This window comes from Thunnus thynnus, chromosome 6 (genome assembly GCF_963924715.1).
Source record: "Thunnus thynnus chromosome 6, fThuThy2.1, whole genome shotgun sequence".
Taxonomy (NCBI): Eukaryota; Metazoa; Chordata; class Actinopteri; order Scombriformes; family Scombridae; genus Thunnus; species Thunnus thynnus.
This window is the reverse complement of record NC_089522.1, coordinates 14,948,886-14,964,347: the sequence shown is the minus strand read 5'-3', so window position 1 is coordinate 14,964,347 and position 15,462 is coordinate 14,948,886. Positions and strand designations below refer to the sequence as shown.

The 15,462-nt window shown below is 42.5% G+C and overlaps 1 protein-coding gene across 7 annotated transcripts; it reads left to right on the top strand.

Annotated features, from left to right (window-relative positions):
- The first annotated feature begins 25 nt into the window (after positions 1-25).
- On the top strand, positions 26-14,934 carry klhl17 (kelch-like family member 17). Of its 7 annotated transcripts, XM_067591987.1 has the most exons (13): positions 342-1,106; positions 1,253-1,320; positions 2,780-3,044; positions 3,788-3,909; positions 4,012-4,233; positions 7,450-7,566; positions 7,732-7,963; positions 8,627-8,771; positions 9,133-9,300; positions 9,496-9,584; positions 9,747-9,820; positions 9,958-10,139; positions 12,395-14,934. In XM_067591987.1, the coding sequence occupies exons 2-13, from the start codon at positions 1,276-1,278 to the stop codon at positions 12,621-12,623; spliced, it is 1,890 nt and encodes a 629-aa protein (XP_067448088.1). In that variant the 5' UTR covers positions 342-1,106; positions 1,253-1,275; the 3' UTR covers positions 12,624-14,934. The 7 variants fall into 7 exon arrangements, with proteins under 7 accessions (XP_067448090.1, XP_067448091.1, XP_067448092.1 ...); XM_067591989.1 differs by lacking the exons at positions 342-1,106; positions 1,253-1,320 and adding an exon at positions 26-334; XM_067591991.1 differs by lacking the exons at positions 342-1,106; positions 1,253-1,320 and adding an exon at positions 170-334 and having other exon boundaries at positions 7,732-7,945.
- Positions 14,935-15,462: the final 528 nt, after the last annotated feature.

Sequence of the window (15,462 nt, the reverse complement as noted above, 5' to 3'; positions counted from 1 at the left end):
GTGTTTTTAATGTAGCTTCTGACAGTAAATCACAGCACCAAAATGACACATTCGCATAATTAATTCAGAATTTACAAAATAAACGGTCGGCGCTCATGACAACCTCGAAATTTCCCCGTCAAAGCGGCGTTTACAGGAACAGGCAGTGTTGTGATGCTGCACGTGAGGTTTTAAATTAAATGATCAGCTGCATTCACGAGACAAGGTCGGTGGGAGGGGGACGGATTGTCTTTTTTGTTTTCTAGTCTGCAACATAACACCAGCCACAAAACTGGGCAAGCTTACAAACAGGAAGAAATCACTGCTGTCATATCGGCACCGACGACGGTTGGTGGTGAGTGTCTCATCCCTGTCAGACAGAGCTAACGTTAGCTAATCTGGTTAATCCATTCATACACAAAATAAATAAATAAACCGTACATTAAACAGCCGTGACGTTTATCCTGTTTGTATCCCAGGATGTTGAATGCATCAGTTCCCACGTATATACGGCTTTGTAAAGTGTAAAATAATATTAAGCTCTTCACATTATTGAAAACTGAAATGTGTGTTTAATTTGTTGTCCCGGCTAACCGAGGTGAGGGGAAGGTTCAGGTTCTGACCAATCATGGCGATTTAAAGAAAAACCCCGCCCTTCGCGCTAGCATGGATAAATGTATCGAGCGCACTTCCTGACTCTGACCAGACAAAAAGGTGGATCTTAAGGTCGTTTTGTCTCACGTCAGACTATAAACGAACATCCGCTGTAAACGTGTGGGTTTTCGCGGAAGAAACGACTTAATGTGTGTTTCATGTGTCCCTTTTCATTCTTGCGGTATCATATTTCAACAACATGAGTCGTGTTGTTGTTTTTAACCAGGACAGTTACAGCTCCACCTTAAGAAACCGATGTTAGCGTTCATGCAGGGGTTTTTTGCATTGACGTCAACCGCATTCAGCACAAAACAGAGGCTTTCTTCATATTTAGTATGTTTGAGGCAGAATATGAAACGATAGCCGGACACCGGTATCAATTTTAAACCGACGTGACTGCGACAGCTGCTGATATATCTGCCATCATACAGCGGAAGACACTGTGTGCAACGATAACCGCAACACAACCACCGGTAAAGAAATTACACATTCATTCTTTCTATTGCTGCTGCTGCTGATAGCTGCTGTTATTCAAAATAGATGGAGTGGGGGTTGGGGTTTCCTCAGATCACATAATGAGGCTGATATATGAATAGAAACATCTTTCTGTCCAAAACAGATTACAGCACTACAAGATTGTGCATGTCTGTCCAGGAGCCACAGAGCCTTTTTTGGATACCAGCCAAGGTTTGGGACCAGAAGAGACAGATAAGATTTTAAGAGACAAGCCTGGATTTAGCAGGACAAGTGCTTTACTCCTTTTAGTTTTAACTGTGGCAACTGTGTTGTCATGTCTGCCTCAACCTCCTGTGTATCCATGTCTTAATTTGCAGCATTGTCTCATGTTATTCCCTTGGGCAGGAGAGCAGATTGTTCCCACACACATGAACATGGTCTGTGTGTGTGTGTGTGTGTGTGTGTGTGTGTGTTTTTTTTTTTTTTTTTTTTTTTTTTTGTGGTCTATTGTGTTTTGGAAAATGGCAACCAAAGCTGGTCGGCAGACAGCTGTGGTGACATTTGAGATGGTCCTCAGTGGGACAGTGGAGTATTTGTAGAAACAGTGCCTCGAAACAGATGGAAACATCATTATGATGCACTGATACTCAGTGATGGATGTATTTGACTGGAAAAACACGTGAAAGTCTTAAACTTTATCAGAATTGATAATATTGTTTGTTGTTTCAGCCTTGAGTTCTGCATTTCTTGGACTTCAAACCAGTCAATATACTTTCCTGACGAGGTTGTGGTGACTGCCTATTTGTTAGAGTAAGCTTGTGTTCGTGTCACAGAAACTTCCTCAAAATTTACAAGCATGAAAAATGAATTTAAAAATGAAAGTAAAGCATCCCTGAAGGACAGGTGTTTGGAGTACCTTTTTATAAGACACTTCTCCAAATCAGCTTCTGCTCCTATGCTTATGTATTTGAGTGAAAGTATTTTCTCCCTGTAGTCTGTTTAAGGCCTTTCTAATTTACTTCCTACAGTAGTTTGCTTAAGTGCATTCTGAATATTCATCAGAAAACAACTTCTAAGATGCCGCGTGACGATGGTTATGCAACACTGTGAAGTGTGTTCTCCATCCAAAAGGAGGGCGGATGAGAGTACAAAGGAAAAGGCCAACTCAGACTACATCCTTCTCTCCTCCCACCCTTCCTACCCGAGGCTGCAGCCGGGGTGAGGTGAAGGGGGGGGGGTTTCACAGCTAATTCTGGTGCAATTACACTTGCTAGACAGGAGAAATTACTAATTAAATTAGAAAGGACAGTCCAAGAGACGGAGACTGCATTGATTTGACTCCAGTTTAAGGAATAATGTCCATCTTTTGACACTCTCCCTGTTGTCATAATGAGATTTAATCCGCGTTGACAGTGAATGTCAAATAATCAGGCCAGTCAACCTACTACACATAATAGTTGTACTGAGCTTTCCGTCATGCTGGTAGGCCTCCTGTCATAGCCGTCAGGATGAGTACTGTAACAATAAATAAAGGTACGATGATTACTCAGGACACCTGCCCCAACACCTGCATGCCAGCAGATAAAGTAAACTCACTCAGGTGGAAGATTTTCCTGATGACAAAAGATATTTTTATAGGTTAATGACATCGGTATTAACTGACATGAAAATGATTTTCTCCATGTTCCAGTTGCCCAGAGCGCGGCACAGGCAAGAGCCCGCGACCGCCACATCAGGCACCATGATGGAGGGGGGCATGCAGCTGCTCAACCGTGACGGCCACAGCATCTCGCACAACTCAAAGCGCCACTACCACGACTCTTTCGTGTCCATGAACAGGATGCGACAGCGCGGCCTGCTGTGTGACATCGTGCTCCATGTCTCCAACAAAGAAATCAAGGCGCACAAAGTGGTGTTGGCATCTTGCAGCCCTTATTTCCACGCTATGTTTACCAGTAAGTTCAGTCCACGTTGTCCAGCTTCATCCCTAAACACGGCGCCTCATTTCACTTCGATTCGTGCTTTCATACCCGAAATCCGCGAAGCCTTAGACATTTCAAACTTTTAACATCAAACTGTGCGTCATTTTGCTGTCTTGCTCAGAGTTTGATGACACAACAGCTCATCTCATCCTTTCAGCATCATCATTTCCTTCCCCCTCTTCCTGTCTGGGGCACAGGTGGTCAGATGAGGTGTGTGTCTCTGATTTCCTCCAGACACTAGACCTTTCTGAGGTTACATTGTGTCTACGGGCAGTCTGCTAGTCTTCCTCTCGTCTGACCCAGTCCCTAATTAGCCCATTTTAGCTGAATCAGCTGATCTTTCACGATCATACAAACAGCAAAATTACAGCTCCTCTGCAGTTGTTGTGTTTACGATTTCTTGTAACTGATAGGAGATGGAACATTTGACTGATGATGTTGAACTTCCTGACACCAAGTCTCTGCAGGAGTACTCACGTTGGGCAAGAGTTTACTCTATACTTTAAAAACAGGAATTCCAAAAACCTCAATATTTAAAACAACTGATTAAACAGACAGCAGCAAATGAGCTGTGCTGACATTTGGCAGCAGCACTGTATACATTTGGAGCTGCCATGTGTCAGAATGATTGAAGGAGGTAATTAGATCAGCTGGAGTTTTAGTAGTTATAACTTGTAGGAAAAAAGTAACAGGTCTCATCCTGTGCGGTCATGCAGATGAGATGTCGGAGAGTCGGCAGACCCATGTGACCCTACATGACATCGACCCCCAGGCTTTGGAGCAGCTGGTCCAGTATGCCTACACAGCAGAGATTGTGGTCGGAGAGGGCAACGTGCAGGTAATTTCAGACAAGACGGTCAAATTAGACTTTTTTTATTTCATTCCTATTCATCTTAAAAAGACACAAAGTACAACAGACCTGTAATTGCACACTTCCTAGACGTTGCTTCCAGCAGCGAGCCTGCTGCAGCTCAACGGGGTGCGGGACGCCTGCTGTAAGTTCCTCCTCAGCCAGCTGGACCCCTCCAACTGCCTGGGCATCCGAGGCTTTGCTGACACGCACTCCTGCAGCGACCTGCTCAAGTCAGCGCACAAGTATGTCCTGCAGCACTTCGTGGAGGTGTCCAAGACAGAGGAGTTCATGCTGCTGCCACTGAAACAGGTAGGACTGATTTATTTCCTGTCCCCTGCTGGCTTTTAAAGCAGTTTTAATGGGTGGTATATTCATGGTGGAAAATAAACAATTGTTGGTAAATCTGTCTACTGGTAATTGCTACCTCAGTGCTGGTAATTTTCTCACCTTGAGATCTGGCAGTGTTCTTGTACACAGTCACTACTGGGAACTTGCGTGTAAAAGTAGAACACTTTTATTCAATATAAAAGCCGCTGCCAAGTAGACAAAAACATTTCCTGATCAGGCCTGGTCTGTGTTTACTTGTCTGTGTCTGTGACAACAGTTGAGCCATTACTTTAAAAATGTAATTCATTATGAATTCATGACAATTATTGGCTTGACAAGTTGCTGCTTACTACACTTTGGTTGCTCAACTTTGTCAATCCCCCCAGTCGTTAGAAATATGCTAAAGAAAACACAAAGATGAACACAGTACTATGAAGCTCTTAAATCTGTTGCTGCATATTTTTCATCACCTTGTCCTCACCAATAGGAGCACAGCTGCCTGTTTCCACACCAGACATGTTTTTCACCACGGAGACTCCCAAAGGAAAGTGGCCATGAGCATGCCATTGTGTTTATAACACTCATTAGAAAGAACGCTCTTCTTCCTCGGCTAGCTGCGTCAGTCACTGTCTCTTGCGATTTTGTCATTTCACTGCGCCGCCATGGACTACTTTATCTGGCACATCACCTCAGCCTCAAACTATCACTTATTCATCAGCTGGGCTCAGCAGTGGCAACGCTATGGTTCCTGTCCTGGAAAGTGGTTATTATGCAAAGCTGGTTACATTTTCACAGTTGCTGTATTGTTTATAGAGCTAACAGTGTTGCTTACTTCTCTTAGCTATCAATAGGGGTTTGTTTTTTTTGGTTTGAATATTTTACTGTCACTATAGTCATCCAATGTTTTCAGGCTAGCTAATTCAGTGTTTACTATGAAGTGGGGCAGCAGGAGCCAGGAGGTTTCTACCTTGATTACCAGTTGCTCCACAGAGCTGCCCAGTGGCCAACAGATCAGGCTGTGGTCATGCTGGCAGCCCTTTAGTGGGAATTTGTGTTGAGCAGGGCGTTCCTGAAAAAGAGAGCAATTGTTCCCCTAGATAAATAAAGGTTAAAGAAATAATGTAGGCACAGTCTGTGATCTAAATTTAAACAGGGAGGTCCCACAACCTAAATTCAACACACAGGATTGTTAAACAGGCCTGTGATTTTGTAATGTTTTAACTTCTCTCATTTTCAGTCCTGTGTTAATTCTTATGTTTTTGCCTTTTTAAATGAGCTTAACAATATCAGACATCTATCGGCACAGCAGGTGCTAAGTTCCTCCAGTCAGGTATTGGAGGATTCACATTGATGTGTGATTAAAAGAGAGAACACGATCATCTCTTATGTGAAATGGCGTCTGTTCCCAACAAATGTCTGTTGAGCCTCGCCAGGTCACAAAGTGGCAGCGGAGAGAAGTAACAAACAGCTGCCAACATCACTTTCCCATTATCTTCTCACCTCTCGGAGGATCAATCCCCACAGCACTAAAGAGATTGTGCTCCGTAAGAGTAAAACGCCAAGCTTTGCTGTCTCTGTCTGTGGCCTTCAAAGCCCTGAGACTGAATCTGCAATGTGAGTGTGTGGGCAGAGTCCGTTAAAACACTGAAAGTTAAGCCGCATAAAGGCAGAAATTAAAAATAGACAATTTTCTTTTCTTTATTTCTTTTCTTCTGTCCCTCTCTTTCCTTTGGCTTACCGCCCCGTTCTGTCAGCAGCTGTTCTGTGCCTGTGTGTCACAAATCTGCACCAGATCTGGATTTATGTACTGGCTGAGCTCACAGAGCTGTGAAATATGCCCCATATTTCTTTCCATGTGCTGTGAAGGAAGTGGCAGGGCATGGCAGGATTGTGACTAGCCGGCTTTGGTGATGCTTCATGGATGTAGCATCACATGCATGACATCATTAAAGAAGACAGGATGAATGCATCCTAATTACTATGTGTGTAATGTATACAGACATCTTAAGCGTCTTCGCGCAGATGAAATCTCTTTTTATTCATATTTCTGCTGCCATACTACAAGGGCTGTTAGTTCGTAAACTCGGCCCCTTTTCCTTTACATCCCCACACACACTTTGTTTGAGTTACTGTGATGCGGTATGTGCATGCAGAGGTAAAGGAAACTGCAGAGTGGGGCAGTGGCAGCAGCAGCAGTAGCAGTATTTCTCTGTGTGACAGTGGATTAGTGGAGGCTGTTCCTGGGAGGCTGCTAACTGTTGCCCTGATCAGGTCGGGCAAGGCAGCAGCTGGCTGCTCTGGCCCCACCCAGACCTGCCAGCTTTAGGAGGATCTGGGAACGGTGCCAGCCAGCCACTCAGACTGCAGCACTCGTTGTGCCACAGTCGCACACACATACACATACGTGGTAACTTAAATATATCATGGCACCACTACGCACCAAACAGACCTTTATATAGCTCACAGGGAATTATGTGTGAATACTCAGTTAAAATCGAACCTCAAATAATTTTGTTTCACTTTTATTTTTCACTGATTGATTCAATTCGACAGGTGTCATTTTGAAACGCCAAAGACTAGGACTGGGTATCGTTTAAAAAATTATGATACCAAGACCAATACCAATACCAGTACCCTTAAAGTGATACCGATACCAACAGGATACTTCTTTCAATACCCATCATGCGAGTGGAAGCATTCAGTTGCGTAATATGCCACTACTCCTCCCCATCCAAATCATTTTTACACAAATACATTTTGAAAGTGTTCAAACTTAGTTTTCTGGCATCACGACACACTGAACTACCAACTACATCAAATACACCGCGCTCGACTTCACCAGCACAGAATGTATGGGTTGTTGTCAACATGATACAAATCAGGGCAGGGAGGAGAAGAGAGGAAGGAAGAGAGGTGACAGTTCACTAGACAAAGTCAGGTACGACATCATGCAGGAACTAATATTATCTGTGGCTTTACTTCCTGTGTTGATGTGTTTGATGAGGCGGCTTTCACTGTCGGATGAAATGAAGACTAACTGTGTAGCTCAAGATGCGCAGAGTATATGTAAAGTATTTAAGTGAAGAGATTGGCAATGTGTATTCATTATTTTTTGAAGAAGCAAATGCTTCTAAGTCGTTCTTGTAAGTTATTATATGAAATGTCTCTCTGCCCGTGTGCTCTCTTCTCTCCATCCAGGTCCTGGACTTGATCTCCAGTGACAATCTCAATGTGCCATCTGAAGAGGAAGTGTACCGAGCCGTGTTGAGCTGGGTGAAACATGATATAGATGGACGCAGGCAACATGTGCCTTGGGTAAGACTCATCTCACCTCACCCAAGATGATCTATTAGCACTGATTTGTTTTTCGAACTTGAACATACGGTTACCCAAAATCCCTCTGACATAGTCTCTATTGCATTTCCATCACATGTCGTTCTGGCCCCAATTCACCACCCACCTTCCCTCTGCCCCTGTTAGTTGATGAAGTGTGTGCGGCTGCCGCTGCTGAGGCGAGACTTCCTGATGAGCAACGTGGATACAGAGCTGCTGGTGCGTCACCACTCGGAATGCAAGGACCTGCTGATCGAGGCCCTCAAGTACCACCTGATGCCTGAGCAGAGGGGAGTCCTCAGCAACAGCAGAACGCGCCCACGACGCTGTGAGGGCGCCAGCCCTGTGCTCTTCGCCGTTGGTCAGTGTGTCCCTGAAGGTACCCATCAGGGTACACTTTAGCTACACATGAATTAACTTTAGCTTCTCATGTCACTCACGAAGCATTTTTACAGTCATGAGATAACAATACTGATATCATGAGATTAGATATTGTCTGGGGTTTCTCTAGAAATGTCTGATAGCTTAAATGTATTCCAGGTCTTAATGGATGCTTTGCAGTTAAGTAAAACATTTGTTTGAACTTCTTTGACTGTTAAAGCTGAACAAAATGAACAATGAACAACTGCTTTTCTGTCGTAGCCAGATCAGTAATGATTTTTTCCTTGTTGTATCTAACTTAGTGTTTCATAGTTCGAGAATTGTCTCACAACTTAATGACATGTAAATACAATTGAAGTTGAATGTTGCATAAAAACCTGCATTTGCAATTACAGCACACTTGTTCAAACAGTATATCAAGTACAGATATACCATTTATTCAGATATCAGTATCAGAATAAAAGCCATTCCTTAACTGCAGTAGAGGCTGAAATTTGATCCACCACTGAGTGAACCTGGATTTAAGCCAGAATTAACCTACAACTTGGAAACAGTTCTCTAAAATGATGGCCAACATTGGCCAAAAATGTCTGCATGCTCATAACATCACTGTATATTTTCATGTTTTAAGCATTTCGTTGTGTGTGTGTGTGTGTCCCAGGTGGTGGCAGCCTGTTTGCCATCCATGGAGACTGCGAGGCATATGACACCAGGACAGACCGCTGGCACATGGTGGCATCCATGTCCACTCGGCGGGCGCGGGTGGGCGTGGCAGCCATTGGGAACAGACTCTATGCTGTTGGAGGGTGAGCGATGAGAAGCACAATGTTGACCTTTGACCTCAAAACGAGTTAACCTTATCTGGAACCTTAGCTGTCATCTCTTACTCATACACATATTACTCAGTTATTTACTTAAATTACAACCTCACTGTTGTAAGGAGGAAGCTTTGGCAGGTGGAATATATAAATGATTTACATGTAAAATGCAATGCAAAAACAAACAGTCTCATCAGTTTCAGGTCTTTCCTCTGTGCAAAATGCCTTTTCCCCCCCGTTGCTGTTCATTGCATTTTTATTCAGAGATCAGTCAAAGCTGACACATACTGACACTTCAGCACCAGTCATTAAAAGGACATTTCTGATTCATTTGTCCAAATCTCCGCAGGTATGATGGAACGTCAGACCTTGCAACTGTGGAGTCGTATGACCCCATCACTAACTCATGGCAACCTGAGGTTTCCATGGGAACACGGAGGAGCTGTTTGGGTGTAGCGGTCCTGCATGGCCTGCTGTATGCTGCTGGAGGTTATGATGGAGCTTCTTGCCTCAACAGGTACACACAGACCGATGTTTTAGTGATAAATGCCGAACATCTTGATAGTTTTCAGTCAGATTTAGTATGTTGTTGTATCTTCTTGCAGTTTTGTGTGTTCTGATGCTATTTTCGAGGCCAGGTCTCAAAGATATTTTATCTAAATAGGACAATATTTGAGTGTCACTATAAGTAAGTCTTTTTCTCCTCTTACAGTGCAGAGCGTTATGACCCTCTGACCAGTACATGGACCTCAATTGCTGCCATGAGCACCCGAAGGAGATATGTCCGAGTAGCAACTCTGGGTAGGAACTAGGAACAAACATACTATTAAGTAGATGCTGTTCCACTGTGTGTTTATGTTTCACTGTCTACATTTTAATGTCTGAAATCAAGAGGGAGTTGCTACCTTGGTATCTGACTGCTAATATTTACATTGTGAGCGTTTACTCCCTTTTCCCCTCCAGATGGCAGCTTGTATGCAGTGGGAGGTTACGACAGCTCCTCACATCTCGCAACAGTGGAGAAATATGAGCCCCAGGTAAAGTGTATGCTGTTAAATTTATCATCAAAGAAACTTGTCTGTTGCCAGGTTTACATCAAATGAATGTGGAAGAAAAAAACATTATGGGTGAATCTAAATGTGTCCCATGCTCTGCATTGTGATTGGATGAACAGAGTAACACATGGACAGCCATCGCCAACATGCTGAGTCGGCGCAGCAGCGCCGGGGTGGCCGTGCTGGACGGTATGCTGTATGTCGCAGGAGGAAATGACGGCACCAGCTGCCTGAACTCTGTGGAACGGTTCAGCCCCAAGACCAACACCTGGGAGGGAGTGGCCCCAATGAACATACGCAGGTTAGTCTGCAGTCGGAAGTCACAGTAGCACAAACAGAATAGACGCAGTAGAAGTATGTCCTTCAGAACTGTTATAGTATAATAAGGACAGAAGTGAAATGAACTCTACCCACTGTGAACAATGCGGCAAATACAAAATTTCTAACTGCCAGAACTTGATTTAACCATTTGACCGGAAAGACCCCTTGTTGTACATGTACAGACTAATATTTGATTCACAATACATTTTGTCCTCGTTGAGGCTTATTAAAAGACAGCAAAAACTACAGAAACAATCCTAATTTGATAACTGTTTCATACATAATAGACTGCTGAGCTACTAACCTCATGTGCAGTGCTTGTATAGACTAGTTTTGTGCTGAACTGAATGTAACAGTTTGAACAAGAATCAGCGCTGAACGTACAACTGAATTGAAGATCATCAGAATCATATCGGACCATATGAACAGTGATGTGTTCACTTACAGACGTAGATACTGAAGTGCATTTGAACAGTGATGTGACGACTTAGCTCAGGAAAAGGGTTAACAAACTACACAGCCAGTGACTATGAATTTTGAACAAAATTGAACACCGTGATTTGCATCAGCAAAAATTTCTAATGAGAACCACCAGAGTGAGTAAAGAAGCATCTAAGACTGAAGCGCTATTTACTAAGTTAAAATACACTTTATGGCACTGTTACATGACTCATTACAAGACCGTGCTTTATTTGTATCAGTAAGAAAGACTCGCAACTTCTATTACATGTGCATAAAACGCAACACATTTTTACACAACTTTTAGACTAGTTTCACCAACTAGTATTTTTAATTTGTTCATATGATACTGATATTGATAGAGAAAAGATGGGAGAGGAGGTGACATATGAGTGACCGACCTTAGAGAACTGAGCCATCAGGACGGCCTGGTTGTACTATTCCAATTCAGTGATGAGTGATGCTAAAATGCATCAGCCTCAAATTAAATCTCCTTTTCAAAAAAGCTAAAAAACAAAACTGTTGTGCCGTCTTGTCAGAAGGGTTGCCATGTGATTATTTTTGCTCTGTGGAAAATCTTCACTCTTCCCACTGTGGGATTTGGGGCATTTTGATCTCTCCCTAACTGCATAAATGTCAAACCACCCCTTTTCCACAACAGTCTTTCTTAGTCTTTTCTTAGAAGATGATACTTGTTTTGTGGGTGCAAACAGTCGTGCGCACACACACACCCTCACGGTATTGTATTGATACAAGATCGGCATCAAGTAGTGAGATTTAGAGATGTAGCAGTTTTGAATTTGTGGAAACATCAGCAAATTTACTTGTTCCCCAGACCTTGACAAACACACACACTCAGACACACACTTGCTTGTGTGTGAGTCAGTATACTGTAGGAGCAGGGAAACCTGAAGACAGTTGACTGTGCAAGTTCATGAATAAACCATGGATTTTTATCAGCTGTGTGACTTTGAGCACTTTTCTTGTTCAGTTGCTGAGAGGCTCCATTTACACAGTCCAGAACATCACACTGTATTTACTACTAATCTATCGCTCCTCTACTTCAGACACGTGCCAGTGTGAAATAATTACAGTTATCTTGGCCCAAATTATCTTGCTGTAACTTGACAATGATATAAAAATGTTGATTGAAAATCTTCATACACTATTAAATCGTTAAATCTGAATAAAACATTGTACAGATTAAAAAGATGAAGGCGTGTGTGAAGCATCTACGTTTTAGAATTTGTAGCTTCTTTGCATTTTGCTTTCCCAAAGTACTTATATGAGTTCACCCTCTTCATTTCCTCTCACTGGATGAAAGCTAGGACGGGGGCCTCCTGTTCCTCTGGTAGTCCACCACAAGCCCATTGGTTTTGCTGATATTGAGCTTCAGGTGATTATCGTTGCACCATGTGACGAAGCTCTCTGTCAGTCATCTGTACTCCTCTGTAAGAGTCTGGATGGACATGGACGTAAACTGTAACTTGACTGGTTGGCGGAGACATACAACCTAAAAGGGGTATTTCTAGTTCAGACTTAAATCTACATGCCTTAATAGAGGAAAAATTTATCTTTTTTTCCCACTGGTCCTTCTGCTGTGCTAAATTTGTATTTACGGCACTGTGTCCAGTCCACAACTGTGTCCAGTCCACAACTGTGTGGCGTGAGGGGCTCACTCTTCATTGTCAGTTAGTGTTAAAATCATAGTCATTAAAAACTAAAACTAGAAGTTCACAATCCAGGTATTTTGAACTGGTTTCTTTCTCCCTCCAGGAGCACCCATGACCTGGTGGCTATGGATGGCTGGTTATACGCAGTGGGAGGTAACGATGGCAGCTCCAGTCTCAACTCCATCGAGAAGTACAACCCGCGCAGCAACAAATGGGTCGCGGCCTCCTGCATGTTCACGCGGCGCAGCAGCGTGGGCGTGGCTGTGTTGGAGCTGCTGAACTTCCCGCCGCCCTCCTCGCCCACCCTCTCGGTTTCTTCCACCAGCCTTTGACACGGGGTCACTGCTTGGCTGACCTCAGCCTCTGCTGCTACATCCCAGACTGGCTCTGGGAAGAGACGCAATTGCTCTGTTTGAGAGGGAGAGGAGGAAGAGAGAGAGACGGGAACGGACAAGATACATGAATGGAGGGGAGAGAGGAGACAGAGGGAAGGTGTGATTTAGGCTTGGTGAATATACAGCACCCTCCAGAATCAGTGGCACCCTTGGTGAAGATTTGGCCTATCGCAGCAATAAAAAAAAAAATCTAAAAATCTACAAAAATCTCAAAAGAAATGTTCCACAAGTAACTCTTCATTTTTTAACACATCAGATGCTTCCTGAAAAATCCATTGAGCTCTTAAATTCAGTGTAATTGAAGCCCAGATAGCACCATAAATACACCAATGTTGATAGGTGACATATACAGTAGACCAAAATGAGTTTACTCACTCTATTGGCTTTTCAAAAAATGCAAAAAAAAAAGGCAATAATTCTGCTAACCATCCTTTTTTTAGAATTATCTTCTGTTATTTTTCCCCTTAAACTTTTTATATTTCTGCTCTGGCTGCTTTTTGCCAAGTTTTGCGGTTAATTCTGGACTGGACTGTATCGAACCTGGATGCCTGAAACTCCGCTGTACAGCTCCACCCGACAGATACCAGCTCCCTCTCTTTACAGAGTACAGATATTCCTGGATCAAGACGTGTGACCATTATTTCCCCCCCGAGCCTCATTCCCCCCCCACCCACCACTCCAGTGTTTGACACACTAAACGTGAAACTTGGTGGACACTGAATTCTGTCATGCGTAATGTAAATGTTTTTGGTTTGATGTTGTCGTCCTCTGAAAGATTTTTCTTTTTGATGTCAGGATTTTTTGCAATAATGTGTATAAAAAAAAAAAAGAGAAAATGAATGATTTTACTTTTGGAATGTAGCTTTTGACTGGTTGTACCATGCATGTTTACATATTGGCATTGACTCCCAACAGGAGGATAAAATGTGGTAGTGCTGCTATACCACACTAGGTGGTAGTAACAGGTAATGTTATAAATCCTTCCCACGCTGCAGGAGAGCATGGACACCAACATAGAGAAACCAGGCCCTCACAACTGTAAATGAGTTTGAAACCTTTTTTATAAAAACAGAGAATAATTATGTTGAACTATATGTATTTATAAAGATGTATAAATTCTAATATATTTCATTTTAAAGATGCTTAGAGAAAGAAACAGATGAGACCTATGCCTATTTAAGAGTGTTTTAATATATTTATTTAGGTGTGTGATGTGCATATCATCAATGGAGATGACTAAGAGAATGTCTACGTGTGAGAGGGAAGGTTTGTGCGCATTTGTGAGTTTCTCCTGGATAAGAGGACTGACTGTTGCATTTGATATGCAGCATTTCATTTGTGTTTGGTAATGTTTCCTCACTGCCACAAGCATGACCTCACGTGATACTGTACCTTATATGTCTGCTACATTTGTGAAAAAGGCTTTAGTTTCTTTCAAACCTGTTGATCAGTCAATCAACAGACAATATTGTCTTTAATCCTACTTCTCAGTTATTTGTTGAAGGACATGAAGGTGGATATGATCCATGACAGTTTAAAATGACATAAGAGCCGCAAGTACTGATTTACCTACAGTATAGTAACACTGAATGAGTGATGCTGTTGATACTTGGTGCTGTCGTATTCCCTTTCACAGCAGTTAATTGTGGTTTCTTGATATGATTCCTCATTGTTGAACAGGATCCAACTCTTATTGAACCATAAATGTGACAACTGTATAATTAACCACAAATATACTGACTGTACAACCTGCGGTGGGCGATTTCATAATGTCGCCACTGAACGTGCATTGTCTAAAACAAATGGATCACTTTTGTCTTTTTGACTCAACTGTGAGTCAATAACCATCATTTCATGTGTAGTGCAGTGATACCATTTTAAACTTCTGAGAAGTTGCCTTTTTTTTTCCTTTTTTTGAAGGATTTTGTTGATCCGGTTCTGTTTATGTAAATCTATCATACTTTCCATTATGTGTTCGAGCGGACCCAGTAGAATAGGAGCTGTGATTGTCTAATGGAGACTTTTGTGGGACTGTAAATAGAAAGATTGCTCAAGTTATCTTGAATCCATTTGTGCAATTTCAATGTGACTATAGCTTCTGTTTAGTTTGTGTTTAACGTGGTGATAATTGTTTATTTATGATATGTTTGTTATTTATGAGGAACTTTAAAATATTGAATTTTGCACTATTGCGAAATGGAGCAATACACTGTAAAAAATTAAATAAAGATGTTTTCAGATGTGATAATGTCTCAAAGGCACACACACACACATTGACCTAGGTCACCTTTGGGGACATTACATAGACTTGCATTCATTTTCTGGAGACTTAACCTAATCTTAACCACTGACCACTGGGGGCATAGCTTTTGTCCCCAATGGGACTGGTCTTTAGTCTGAAATTTGTCACCAAAAGTAGTTTGTTTTTGTCACACACACACACACAAACACACACTAGGTGGGACAAAATCTTAAACACATCCTGTAACTTAAAACAGCAGGTTTTATCCCTGCATTTCCAGTATGTGTCTCACTGGACCCACCACATGTCATTCTGGATTGGAGAAGCAGCTAAATACCCGATGAAAACACACACAAACACACACACACACTAAAGGTTGTGTTGCTAGGCTCACTATACACTGTTGCTTGGTACCTTCCCAACATTCTCCTCTTTCACTGTGATCTAAGCAGACAGCTGAACACTCTCACTTTACCCTTCTTGACCTCAGTCACATGGCATTCACACCTGTGGCTGCCTCTGCACACGCTTGAA

Bases quoted from the DNA above. Each gene is read 5' to 3' on its own strand.
- klhl17 (XM_067591985.1), top strand. From the start codon at position 2,598: ATGAGTACTGTAACAATAAATAAAGGTACGATGATTACTCAGGACACC. The intron at 8,772-9,132 runs GTGAGCGATGAG...AAATCTCCGCAG, and splicing joins AGACTCTATGCTGTTGGAGG to GTATGATGGAACGTCAGACC. The intron at 9,821-9,957 runs GTAAAGTGTATG...TTGGATGAACAG, and splicing joins TGGAGAAATATGAGCCCCAG to AGTAACACATGGACAGCCAT.